We start from the raw sequence: 13,669 nt of genomic DNA, 5'->3' as shown, positions 1-13,669 counted from the left end.
CGCTGAAGAAAATCGACCCCTACTGGGATTCCGTAAGTCATCAGTCCCGCCACGTTTAACTTATCCTAACAGATTGAAAGGCACGTTACTTGGTTTGCATATTACACGTGCGAGTCAACGCATACATGTACTGTGATCGTAGCAGACCTCTGAATCCTGCACAAAGACAACACCTTAAACAGTTATGTAAAGCAGAAAAGCAAGCTTTACAAAACTAGCGGTTTAGTAGCGAGCTACGCAACCGGTTTCTGTGAAGTATCTGAGCACTAATAATAGATCAGAGCCACGACCGACATTTTTTATCCATACAGAAACATCTACTTTACAGTGATGACCAAAAATACAGCTTAGTTTAGTGTTCATCTCTGAAAAAAGACGTGGAGAAGAAAAGAAAGAGGCCATCACCCAGCGCAAGGAGCCAGCACGACTGGACAAACAGTGCAACTTTTGTGACACCGCAAAGCAACTGAAAAGTGCGATGTACGATTTAAGGACATGTCGGAAGGTGAACATGGTGATATGTAAAGAACGTCTAGCTAGCACTGCGTTACTCGTTCGTGGTAAACATAGAACCATGTAACTCGGGTCAAGATTTAGTACTACCTTTTCTTGCTTCGCAGCCAAGTTTTTTTTTCTTTTTTTCTTTTTTTTTTTACGTTGAGCTATACGCAATATACATGCGCTCGTGAAAAGTAAACTTTTAAATTTGGAGATCAGAAAAAGGTTTTCGGCGCGCGAAGTACGCACGCACGAAGGAAAAACGAAGTTCAGTTGCGCACTTAATAGCGTCCGCTTCTCCCCTACTAGATCATATATTTTACTTTCTCTTCTGGCGCACAACGTATGAAGTGAATTGAACACTGAGAAAAGAGACCGATTGTATGGGTTAAGGAATGTATTGGGGGCGGTCAATAACGTCACAAGATCACGCAAAGGAGAGTCCACTACCGTACCGCACTTTGTTTTTTTTCGTTTTTTCTCGCATACAGGCTGACTTGGAGCTCGTCTACGATGTTCACGACGCGCTGTATTTAGACAGCCTGGGCAGCCACTACGCGCTGTCAGACGAGGACTCCATTGAGATGCACGCCGAAAACCCTCTCGTCAACATCGACCTAAAGAAGGCACGATGCATTTTCCTAAGCGATTTACCGAGCATTCAATGCTATCTTCTTGTCGTGCCGTGTCACGGTAAAATGTTGTGCGAGCAATGCCGTTATACTTCTAGGGCCTCGCTCTGGTAAGGATGGTAGAGTCGTCTTTGAGCAACAACAGCTTCCGGAAAGGTTTGAGCGTGAGTACTCTTCGCAGAAGTTTACGTTGCAACTCACCGCTATATACCAGTCGCCATTGCGTTTCGCTGACACACCCCTACAACTTTTCTGTTGCTGCAGGAGTTTCTCCAGTCGTACAGACACGAACGCATACACGAGGACGACATATGGAGGGCTTTCGAGAAGGTGCCGCCAGCAGTACTAAATGCTTCAGCGTGATTCACTTACATCATTGTTTTTTAGCCGCCTCATAACAATGTGTTATATGTAAGGCGGCTCTTGTGATTAGCGTGGTTTTACTGAGCGGATGACTTCTGCTCGCTAATCTCTGGAAAATGTGAAGTTTTCGGACGTGCATAAACGGGTCGATTAACGGACACCTTAGCCACCTTATATTAAAAATAAACATGTGGCCAGAAGCTGGCCTAGTATAACTGAAAAAAAAAATAGATTGAACTTAGTGTCAGTTTTTGAAGCGCAGCTACACATTTAGGTACAGACAGAAGCAGCGTTATCGCATATTTTGGCGAAAAAGAACAGCAGCCAACTTTCTGTCGGTTACCTCAAACAAACTTAATTTATTTCCGTTTATTTGTTCAAAATATGTTTAGTTTCCCTCGAGTATTGAGAATTTTAGGCCGTGTAATTCATCCCCTGTGGCATAGGGGATTACCAGCAACATACCAGTCGTTAATTTCAGCTGCATTAGCATCACGTGGTAGTTGTCCGTCACATTTAATGATGCTGGAAACTTTCGTCCCGGGCTGAAATGCCTTGTCGCTTGCCACCAAACTGCCCGTTATGACGACTTGAGTAAAATGAGGGGGTAAGGGGAGGGTGCCGTAGAGGAAGCGCAGGTACTAATAAAGCTCATCGCTTATGTCGAATTGACTTAATTGTAAAGACAGAGGAAAAAGAAACATTAGATTTATTGTTCTCTCGAAAGCTCCGAGTTCTTTGATCGAAAGGAAATATCTTTAGCCCCCTGGAGTAAACTTGTGCCTAAATATCATGTTCCAGTGTTGAACGTTTTCTGATACTGGCAAACGTGCTGACATGTCGACCTTCCTCTGCTACGATTCCGCTTTTTTCTTCTTTATACGAGCATGTGTATCTGGCATTCCTTCGACTGGAAAAGCCGAGTCAGTTCCTTTATATCTTTTTTTTAGTCCTTCCTAGGAAGTAACGAATTGTAATGTTGCCACTTCAATGTTTTCGTACATAGACCGATGTGAAAGGCGATCTATTGCACGGGGAAAACTAAGTGATGTTTTCTTGACCTTTCTGTTTTTGTTTTGGAGGGCGGGGCGGTATGTTAGCACAGCTTACCTCTTGTCTCCGATTTACGCTTAAAGCATATGAACAGTTCAATACTACCCACGTGGTCATTGCTCCAAGAGCATCGTGGCATCATTGCTTGTACGTGCTAGCGTGATATTTCGGCAGGTCGAAAACATGTCGGGCACTCCCATGGATCTGACCTCGGTTATGCACTCGTGGACGAAGCAAGATGGCTACCCCTTGGTCACTGTCAAAAGGTTCTACGCTTCGGGCACTGCCAAGGTCTCCCAGTGCCGCTACTACCTGAACGACCCTCGTTTGGAAAACAGGTCAGTGATCGTCACCGATCCTTTGTAATGGGGGAGCATAACAGACATTGAAACTGGGCCATCGGCGTTGTACTCACGGGTTTACCACGCGGGCCGATGAGAGTGTTATGTAAAAAACTTCGGTGGCTAGATCGTGATGCAGTGCACGTTTTGCGTCCTCGGAAGGGTTTTAATGCCCGAAACTTGACCGACGGTGATGCAGGGAGGTTTGGCCTCCATACTACAACAGGGTCAGCCGGAAAATCAAAATTTGACCTACTGCGATGTGGGGAGATTCGGTCTCCGTACTACAGCAGGCTCAGCCAAAAAAATGGCCAAAATATAGGGAAAATTAACAGAGAACTTCCAGATCTTCTACAACAATAAGATAAAGTATTCTTCGCTAAACTACCTTTGGTGTAACCAGTTTATCTTTATATATACTTAAGATCCGCCGCCTATTTAACGTTAACGAAGTGTCTGCAACTGGATACAAGCAAAAAATACACGCCCTATGGGAATGAAAGAAAAAGAAGGAATTGAATTAAATACTTTCTCGGTTATGTTTAGCTGCAGTTGCTTTCCATTTTTTTTTATGTTGGTACGAACTCTTGATAGTCGTTCTTTTTTATTCGCAGAGATCTTCCTCACCCGTTGCTAAACTTGTAAAAAACAAATGCGTACTAAAATGCGCAAGTTGCAGACAGTGCGTTCATATTGGAGCACAATGAAGCCATTGACATAAAGGGATCTTAAAAACAAACTGGCCACACAAATATGACTTAGTCCCCACCGTGCCATTCGCGCATACGTGCTACAAACAGAACTTCAAAAGAGAACAAGTCTGAATAGTGTGAATTGTGCATTTATGATCCTGCGTTAGCGAGCGCTTCTGACACATGCGGGATTTATTATGCGAAGGGTAGCTAATTGATCGCAGAACCCTTAGCCCCGATATGACGCAGAGAGATGCCGCACGACACATTGATGTAATCTCGCGTAAGACGTGTCCTTGTTAAAATTTTCCTGTTCGCGTTTCAAAACATGTTGATGATATCCTTCTTTTTCTTCTTCTTCAGCAACATCTGGCACATTCCGATCACTTTTTCCAACGGGGGTCCATTTTCGCAATTCAGGGACCACCCTCCGGTCGTCTGGTTGTCGAATACTGAAGGTAAATGACGCTTTCGCCCTACGATGCTGTTGCTACAAAAATGGCAAAGTAAGGCTTCGAAGGATGCGTCACCGTCGAGGAATTGCGTTGGCTACTGCTCTTCGCAGGAAAGTTGACGGACATTCCCTACAACGGTACCTGGCTTTTGCTGAACCTGAAAGCCAAGGGCTTCTATCGCGTGAACTACGACAAAAAGAACTGGATGATGCTCATCGAACAACTGAAGAAAGACCACACTGTAAGTGAATTGTTCCTGGCCGCGTGTTCTGTGGTCGCCATTTCGTACTTCGCACCTAATGATGTTCTCAAAAACTTGCTATTCTTCTTTTGTCGTCGTTTCTATCTTCGACAATTTTTTTAATAATTCATGTTGCCTTCTTTTTGTTGCATCACTACTACTGAAAGCTACAATTGGTCAGTTTGCTTGTATGGTAGTATGCTGAGTTTTCACATGCTCAGCGGCAAAGAAAGATGCAGATCAAATAGAAATAAAAAAAAGACATTATCAGCCGAAACCTTCGTATTACATAGGCATTTATTTTCAGAGAGCTTCTAGTAGGTTCCTACTAAAAATGGTAAGGCAGTGACTGATGCACGGTGTTACATGATGTGGGAGTTACACACTTGTATATTTTATTTAAAACAAAACTGGAACGGTTGCAGATGACTGTCCGAGAATGGCGGACGTCTTATAAGCTTGCCCTTGATCCCACCAGGTACCACGTTGGCGGAAGGTGTTTTACCACCTCCGTATGGCGTTGACCACATTCTATAAACAATAGACTCGAAAGTGCGGGCTGATTTTAACGGTTTTTCTCTATTGTTTCGGTCATTCACCTTTTCGTCATTCGTTTGACTTTTACCTTTTTTTTCTTTCTTCATTTGTACCGTTGTTATGGCATGCCAATGCTACCCCGTCTCTACCACTTTTCCGTCGTGCCTGTGCGTATCTTCTTGTTTTGTCCGTCTCGTATAGCGCCGTTTTCATCTAATCATGAAGGAAGTAGCCCAACAGTCAATCTTCTCAGCTTAGACGAATATGAAATAATCTCCAAGCTGCAGAGTACGCTTTGGCATGAGAAAATTTACGACTGTTGGTATGGTACGTATATCTTCGCCTGTATTTTGGTTTCTTATACAGGCCATACCGCACCAAAACAGGGCACAAATACTCGGTGACATCTATGACCTTGCCCGGTAAGTTATAACTTTAGGAGGCGGGTTCGAGAGTTTCTTGCTTGCGATATTTATCCGTGAGAGTGAAATTCAGAGGCATATGCGAGATAAGGCTTCGCATTTGGAGTGGGTTTGTAATAGAGTGGTTCCAAAGAAACTAAACCAGACCGTGATGTAATCGTACACTGCGAAATAATCACTGGCGCAGAAAAGGCGACGACAAAAAAAATTGTGCTTGTGAGTGGCACAAACAAGCACGGTGTTTATATTCCCTCCTCCGTCAAGTTGTGGACGACTTCATGGCTCGGCGTACGCCTTTCCGTCACGAATGGGAATACCTGAAACGCTTGCCTTTGTCCTTTGGACCCAACTAATCTACTTCCTGGTTGGGCAAATTCAACTTGTGGTACCCTGCAAAAAATTATCCAGGACGATCTCCACCCGAGTAGGACATTTTGGTTTAGCTTGTACGGTTTTATCATGGAAGCAATTACAAAAGGACACTTAAGACTAGACCACATAAAAAATACCACTTACAACTTCTTTTCGGAAAGCAATGCAAAACGTGCACGCACGTACAAATACAAGCGCAGTGGGTCGATGCTCAAACCTCATCACGATATCATATTGAAAACATTCCCGAGATACCTCATCTCAGACGAATAGAAAAATACAGATGTGTCACTTACACCATTTGTCTCCTTCTTACCTTACGAGAAAGGCCTCTAGAGACCCGCGTGCGACAACGTATTTGCTTTTTCCCAAAATTCGCAGCTCTACAAGCTGTCTATAGACATCTTGATTTATGTTGATTGTAATAGTCAAAAGGATACGCCTATAACGAGGCAAAACAATTTTCGAGAAGTCTGTAGACAGTATACAGACTGCCTGCATACGTTTTCACACGCGTGTAACTCGCGCTGAATTCATCGGGCGAGGTGGGCTGCTTACATTGAACTAACTGACGATTCTCATTCAGCACTACCGTGCCGCGACCGCTTGCCAAAGTTTCAGAAAGAAAGAGAGATAAATGAAGCACACTTTCTTGATTGCTGCGTTCGCGTGACGTGCCAGGTCGGGCGCCCTTCAGATGAGCCTAGCCTTCTCTGCCAGCCGCTACCTGACCAAGGAAAGAGAGTTTCTGCCATGGAAAGCAGTCTTGAATGCCTGGAGAGGCATCGAGACACTCTTGCTGGGCACCAACATATTCCCGTCCTGGAAGGTGAGTCCACTCATAGATCGACCAGCGAGGATTTGATATCTGAAAGGCCTCCAATGTCAGCATTTCTCAGCGTTTACAGACAAACATTCCGGCATTATCACACAGAACAGGTCACGCTTTCTCTATTCACAGTTTCAAAATACAACATTGGTTTACTGAGCGACTTTCTTCGTGTTTTGTATAGAGCTTACACACTTCGCTCACTTGGTGGCTACGCCTATAAAATAACACCATTACGTTTCCTTTTATTCCTATCCAGGCTTTTGTCGTGCGCCTCATCACCTCCGCTTACACGGCGCTAAACTGGGAAGAGAAGCCTTCCGACGATGTTCAGAAAACGCAAGTTTTATTTCCTCTTCTTGGGCGATTACTTTTTTCTCAAGCGTAATAGCGTTCTGTGTCACAAAATTCGCAGCTTGTTTAAGAAACTGACCCCTGTAAGAAAGTGAACGCATGTGCGTTCGTATTTTTGTCACTGTACCTGAGAGCGATGATCAAGTACAAAGCCCAGTAATAAAGTCTGCGGCAGCCGGATGGAAGTTGTTTGCTCTAAGTTGCTTTCGATGGGGGCGAAATGCATAATCGCCCGTGTATACAGTACATTGGGTGCACGTTAAAGAACACCGGGTGGTCATAATTAATCTGGAGTCCCACACTACGGCATGCCTCATAATCATATCGTGGTTTCAGCACGTAAAACCCCATCATGTTTTTAATTCATTGGTGAGTTAAACATTGCGTCATTTTGTATCCTCGTAGTACACAAACTATAACCATGCAAACTTCACGGTCTGCTCTGCCTCTTCTTTCACTCAAGTTAAACGAGACAGACGTCACGCAATGTTAAAACTCACCTGTAGACAAAATCGGCAGCATGACTGCGCACACAAAGAAGGTAAACAGCCAGACACGGAATCGCATTTTCGGACGCACGTCACCGACCTTTTGAATGTGATCGCGCTAGCACCAAGCAAACCTATCATGCCCTTCTTAGGGGAGGGATGGTTGAAATGGAAGAGCAGAAGAGAACGAGAAGGTGTCCACCGCCGAAATGAATTTATTAAGGCTCTCCCGCGATTACCTTCATAAAATCGGTGACCGTACATAAAATTTACTGTTTCATCTCCACGTAAGCAAATAATCTTTCCTTTATAGCACAGTAGTGCGAGTTTTCGAAATAGATTCCCACGAATGTCGCCGGAGTAAGTGGTCCCATCGTTTTTGCAGGCTACTGCGCAGGGACATCTACGCGCTGGCTTGTCGTTACGACTACGCCCCTTGCGTGTCGGCTGCAGTCAACTACTTCAAGGCGTTGAAGAGCGCCAGTAGGCAGCAGCAGAACAAGTTGGGTGACGTTGAGAATTTTACTTCCAGTTCGCGAACTCGATCAGGTTACAGTAGCGTGTTGAATACGGTTTATTTCGGAACTTGAAGGTAACAGTGCTAAACATAACACAAACGCAAGAGTACACAAGCACGACACCACATTTGTCCGCTCTCGTCATGGTGTTCGTAACTCTCGTAATTCTCGCTACTCTCGTCTTGACGTCGCCTGCGTTTATCGCCATTACCTGTGATCAGATTTATTCCGTTGCTCTGACACCTTGCATAACTATATTTTGACCTTGGCTTAACGGCAAGAGCCATTTGTGCACAAGTGAGCTCAAGTTTCTTTTGTCAAGGTAGAGCATTTCGAACACCTCATTAATGTTTGTCATTGCGACAAATGCGATGATTTGTACCGAGCACGCCTCTAACATTTCGCTCTACATTGGCAAGGCGGGCGCTTTTCGAGCGTAAGTTTATCAGAAATCGCGCAGTGATAAAGACCGAGTTTCCTGCGCTTTATTTCTTTTTTTTTTACGCAGCTCGCTTTGCAAAATTTTCTTCACTTTCGGTAACTTAGCTATACCAGAACTTTATGCGAGGTAACGGAATCGTGCACTTGTTTTGTGAGGAATGATTTATTAGTACCGGCAAGTTCAAGTCGCTAACTGACATTCAGCGTGCCCGCACGAAAAAAAAAAAAAATGGCGTACTCCAAGCTACGTGCCGTACGCACGCAGGATACCGCACAACCAGCGTGGCTTCGTGTACTGCACCGCGGTGCAGCGGGGCGACTACTCGGACTGGAAGTTCGTGTGGGACCGCTTCGTGGAGCACGCGCACGAGCCAGGCCTGGAGCGCGCCGAGCTCATCTGGGCACTGAGCTGCTCCACCAACCAGAGGATCACCCGAACGTCAGTGCACTATTTATTTATTTATTTATTTATTTATTTATTTATTTATTTATTTATTTATTTGTTTATTATGCCCTCAGGGTACGGTCTACATTGCAGAGGGGAGGGGCAGTGGTAGATATACAGAGGCAAAGGACACATACCTGATTACAGAGATAGCAGGCGGCTGAAAGTTGTGGCCGCATTTTCCCCGGAATTTTCGATGTCCACTGCAGGACGAAGGCCTCTCTGATCGATGTTCACTTGCCCTTGTCCTGTGTCAGCCGAATACGTAATGGGCCTGCAAACTTTCTGATCTAGTCACACCGTTTTATCCTTCGCCGACCTTAGACTGCGCGTCCCTTCTCTTAGTACCCATTTCGTTACTATAACAGACCACTGGTTGCCTCGTCTACGCATTATGTGACCCACCAAACTCTACTTCTTTCTTTTCATCTCAGCTGGACTATCGGCTTGCACCCATTTTCCCTATAATCCCCACCACCGTCTTCATATGTTCGATGGCTCGTTGCGCGGTCCTTGGCTTCGTCTCACTCATGCTCCAAGTTGCCGCGCCGTAATTTAGTACCGCTAATTGAGCGTACCTGAGTGTATTTTTCTATCAATATCGGCAAGATATACTGGTCATGGCTTGAGAGTGCCTGCTGTTAAAGCCACATCCCATTTTTATTCGGCTGGGAAGTTGATAATTCTTTATTGCAGACGCACCGTCTTCGCGACTCAAACGCAATAATCGGCTCTTATGGTGGCCGGCACGTATTACGCCACTGTTGGGTGCTGGGGACGCCGAGCATTGTGGGGTACGATGAAAGCGAGGACCTTTGTGACACACTGTGACAGAATTTAGCGTCCCAGCGCCCACCGACTGCGCGAAAAAGCGCCGGTCGCCGTGCGGGCCGACCAAAACGTTCGGATCGCTCAGCACTGCATGTACACCCAGCCACAAAATATTACGGACCATGAAATCTGAGAAAAAGCTGAATATCTTAGCAACCTCACAACGCAGCCTGGTATTTGCGTTCTGGGCCTCGATTAAAATATACTAACAACCTTGTCGTATACAGCTTTACGGGCGACCACTACGGGCTACTCGGGAATTGAACGTCTTCCGAGATCCCGTGGTCCGTAACCTGTTGTGGCCGGGTGTACATATACGATGGTCTTGAGGGGACGCGCCTAAGGAGAACAGTTTGTCTGACTCGGCCTTAACATCCACACGTATCTCACACACACTGTGCACAGTGCGGCATGCACTGAAAAGTCTACGAAATACGAGTGTTCTTTCCTTTTTTTTTTTGCTACAAGCGTAACAATAAACATAAAATAAATTGGAAAACAAGCAATAAAACAGTGAATAAAAATCATAGTAGTACCTTTAAGAAGTACAGCCCGTTCTGCGCACAGAAAGAAAATCAAACAAGGTTTTCCTGCGTTTCATATTAGTTCTCCGAGTGTAACCGAGTGTAACCGGGTGTAACCGAGAGTAACCGGCTTTAATTCCGCTGTTTCTGACGCCTACTCTATGGCGCACACGCACACGCACACGCACACGCACGCACGCACGCACGCACGCACGCACGCACGCACGCACGCACGCACGCACGCACGCACGCACGCACGCACGCACGCACGCACGCACGCACGCACGCACGCACGCACGCACGCACGCACGCACGCACGCACGCACGCACGCACGCACGCACGCACGCACGCACGCACGCACGCACGCACGCACGCACGCACGCACGCACGCACGCACGCACGCACGCACGCACGCACGCACGCACGCACGCACGCACGCACGCACGCACGCACGCACGCACGCACGCACGCACGCACGCACGCACGCACGCACGCACGCACGCACGCACGCACGCACGCACGCACACACACACACACACACACACACACACACACACACACACACACACACACACACACACACACACACACACACACACACACACACACACACACACACACACACACACACACACACACACACACACACACACACACACACACACACACACACACACACACACACACACACACACACACACACACACACACACACACACACACACACACACACACACACACACACACACACACACACACACACACACACACACACACACACACACACACACACACACACACACACACACACACACACACACACACACACACACACACACACACACACACACACACACACACACACACACACACACACACACACACACACACACACACACACACACACACACACACACACACACACACACACACACACACACACACACACACACACACACACACACACACACACACACACGCACGCACGCACGCACGCACGCACGCACGCACGCGCACGCACGCACGCACGCACGCACGCACGCACGCACGCACGCACGCACGCACGCACGCACGCACACACACACACACACACACACAAAATGCATTTACGCTAAGCTTGAGGGTACGGGATCAGATCCCGGCCACAATGACCGCATTTCGATGGGGGTGAAACGCAAAAACATGCGTGTACCGTGCACTAGGGTGCACGTTAAAGGCCCCAGGGGGTCAAACTTAACCCGGAACCCCCAGTGCGGCGCGCTTCATAATCATAACTCGGTTTTGGCACGTAAAATCTCAGATTTTATATTTTTAAAAGCCCTTTCGCTATAATTGTTCTTAAGGGAAAATTTCAGCCAATCCTTACGTTGGACATAGCTTTAGCGATGGTGGCCCGTCAGTGCCAGAGAGTACCTACGAACGAAGCGCTTTGTCGATTCGGCCCCAAGAAACCATATATTGCTGGAGATACCAAGGGCTTGCAATCGTTTTTAGTTTTTGTCAGCTTATTGATTACATTCGACCAAATGTTTTAAACGATTCAATTGCCATAGGCAACTTCTTTCTCAACAATGTCGTGCGGAAACTCGTGCTAATAAACAAGACCGTAGGAGCGCTTCATCTACAGAGGGGGGTTGGGCCCAGCGTGAACGTCGACGAGTTTCAGTTCTCGTTCAAAGTGGCGCTTTTTATTCTAACGAGCGTCGCAGTTGTTAAGAGCGTGCCGCGATGCAGCAGGCCTGCATCATTACGAGAGCCTTGAATAGGGGGGAGTGCAGCGGATTTTCCCGGGCTGTCCAAGAAACCGGAGTAGGACTCACGTGCTAAGAGAACCTTGCAAAGCAACTGGGTCTTGTTTATCGAGAGCCAAAAAACGCGCTTTTCAATCGCACTTGTGGCGCATATTTTTTTTCTCTTGCTGGTACTCTTTGCCGTTTGGTCGTAGAACGAGAGGTGAGCACGCTTTCAAGTCACTCAGTTTTTGGTTGGTCTCAGATTTGGTTCATATCTGACGTAGTTGGCGCAATTCATTTGCGGCTCAATACATCTGCGAAGATGGCGCTACCAAAAATAAAGAGCACAAATCTGAATGCCAGACTCGGACATTTCGGATCCGACATTCGCGTCACTTCTCGATCCTGTTGAAAAGGTTATAAGCAACCATAGAAGGAGACAAATCTCAGCGGCGTAAAATACGAAACACTGAGACTATAGCACGTGCTGGTTTGAGAACAGCGTAATTATACAATAGGTTTCCCTTCGCAGGAGCAACAGGTTACTTTGCTGGAAAACGGTTTCACCACGCTATGCTCACAAAATTTTCCATGTCTGCAACTCGCCATTGAGGTTTGGCGAAATTGGTCGCCCATAAGCCTTGCTTCTTTTGCACTCAGACTCCTGAGGAAGACTCTGAACGAGAAGCTGTTGAACGTGATTGACTGCGTCCGCATATTCACCTTCGTGGCGGAACGGAGCGTCGAAGGAAGGAACCTCACGTTGGACTTCATCCGCAAGAACTGGCCGTCAATGTTCTTCATGTAAGAGCTCTCTAGCCTACGCAAATAAGCTTTTATAGTTTTGGCGATGTCAGCGCCAGCCTTCCTAAATATGCACGTAGGCTTGTTTTGACATGGAATGCGTCAAAACACCCGAGACTTGCAAGATACTTTTTCCTTTTCACTTTTTGCCCTGTGCTGTGTCTGATGCGTAATTACCGAAAGGAATTTCTCACAATAAGTACGGCACTGGCTCACCGTTGCGATGCCACCAGTGTTTCAGGAATGCATTGGGCCTTATATTTAAACGAATTCGGCTATTTTCGGAAATCCTGTTAGGCTGTTCATACAAAGGGTGCCATATTTATCGGTAGCAGCCTGCAGATACACGGCGCAAGTCTCGATCAACAGCGCTGTCGATATAAGCTTAAAATCACACCTGCTTGCCGACCTCGTACCGTACAAACACATGCCCATTCATCTCCTGTAATGGGTGCAGTACGAATGACAAGTGCAGCAAGCTAACTGCCTGTCCTACGCGAACTTCGATTTCATTTCCAAAGAGGCCTAAGACGCCGCATAATTTGCCTCACTCTAGGATACGAAGCGCACTAGAAATGTTTGTATGCGTTTGAAAGTTACAAATACTGGGCTTAATCTAGTGTTTCGTTTCTTTTACGCGATCCATTGCTATGACTTTGTCAGTTGTCGTCGCACTGTCATAGACCGTGACAAGCTATATTTACCACCATATACCACGCAGGTGGCGTGCAAGGTTCCTAGAGATCCTAATTCGCATCGCAGCGAAAATGGTGAATGATCAGGAGCTCGACCAAGTGAGTTCCCCCCCCCCCCCCATAGCATTGAATTCTCTAAATGAAAGCTTAAATGCACATATAGCTGCTCAAAATTGTACCGTTTATTTTTCTCGTTTTCTGTAAAGGTTCGCAACTTGTTCTACAACTTCAACGGGACTTCGGCTGAAGTGACCTGGGCCTTCCAGCAGCTGGACAAAAACGCCGCCGCCAACACGGCTTGGATGGCGTCGCAGTACAAACAGATCAGCAAATTTCTGGCTGAAGATGAGGGAGAGAGCAAAAGTCTGAAAGCTTAAGCGCCAGCTGCAGGTCGTGTGGG

General features: G+C 46.6%; 1 protein-coding gene and 1 long non-coding RNA gene across 2 annotated transcripts; both read left to right on the top strand.

Moving 5' to 3' along the window:
• The first annotated feature begins 2,729 nt into the window (after positions 1–2,729).
• LOC129384905 (aminopeptidase N-like) lies at positions 2,730–7,867 on the top strand. The gene is made up of 7 exons (XM_055070529.2): positions 2,730–2,884; positions 3,943–4,037; positions 4,145–4,275; positions 5,179–5,234; positions 6,288–6,435; positions 6,695–6,774; positions 7,663–7,867. Exons 1-7 carry the CDS (start codon positions 2,730–2,732, stop codon positions 7,865–7,867), a joined length of 870 nt encoding a protein of 289 aa, XP_054926504.2.
• A 267-nt stretch (positions 7,868–8,134) lies between these two features.
• Positions 8,135–13,669, top strand: LOC140218385 (uncharacterized). The gene is made up of 4 exons (XR_011894657.1): positions 8,135–8,675; positions 12,431–12,574; positions 13,296–13,368; positions 13,476–13,669. It is a non-coding gene; the product is annotated as an uncharacterized lncRNA (long non-coding RNA).

This window comes from Dermacentor andersoni, chromosome 5 (assembly GCF_023375885.2).
Source record: "Dermacentor andersoni chromosome 5, qqDerAnde1_hic_scaffold, whole genome shotgun sequence".
Lineage (NCBI taxonomy): Eukaryota > Metazoa > Arthropoda > Arachnida > Ixodida > Ixodidae > Dermacentor > Dermacentor andersoni.
This window is presented reverse-complemented; position numbering and strand designations above follow the sequence as displayed.

Excerpts from the sequence above, each read along its gene's own strand:
- LOC129384905 (XM_055070529.2), top strand. The coding sequence starts at position 2,730 with ATGTCGGGCACTCCCATGGATCTGACCTCGGTTATGCACTCGTGGACG. Across the intron at positions 2,885-3,942 it reads GACCCTCGTTTGGAAAACAG|CAACATCTGGCACATTCCGA; the intron begins GTCAGTGATCGT and ends CTTCTTCTTCAG. Across the intron at positions 6,436-6,694 it reads ACATATTCCCGTCCTGGAAG|GCTTTTGTCGTGCGCCTCAT; the intron begins GTGAGTCCACTC and ends ATTCCTATCCAG.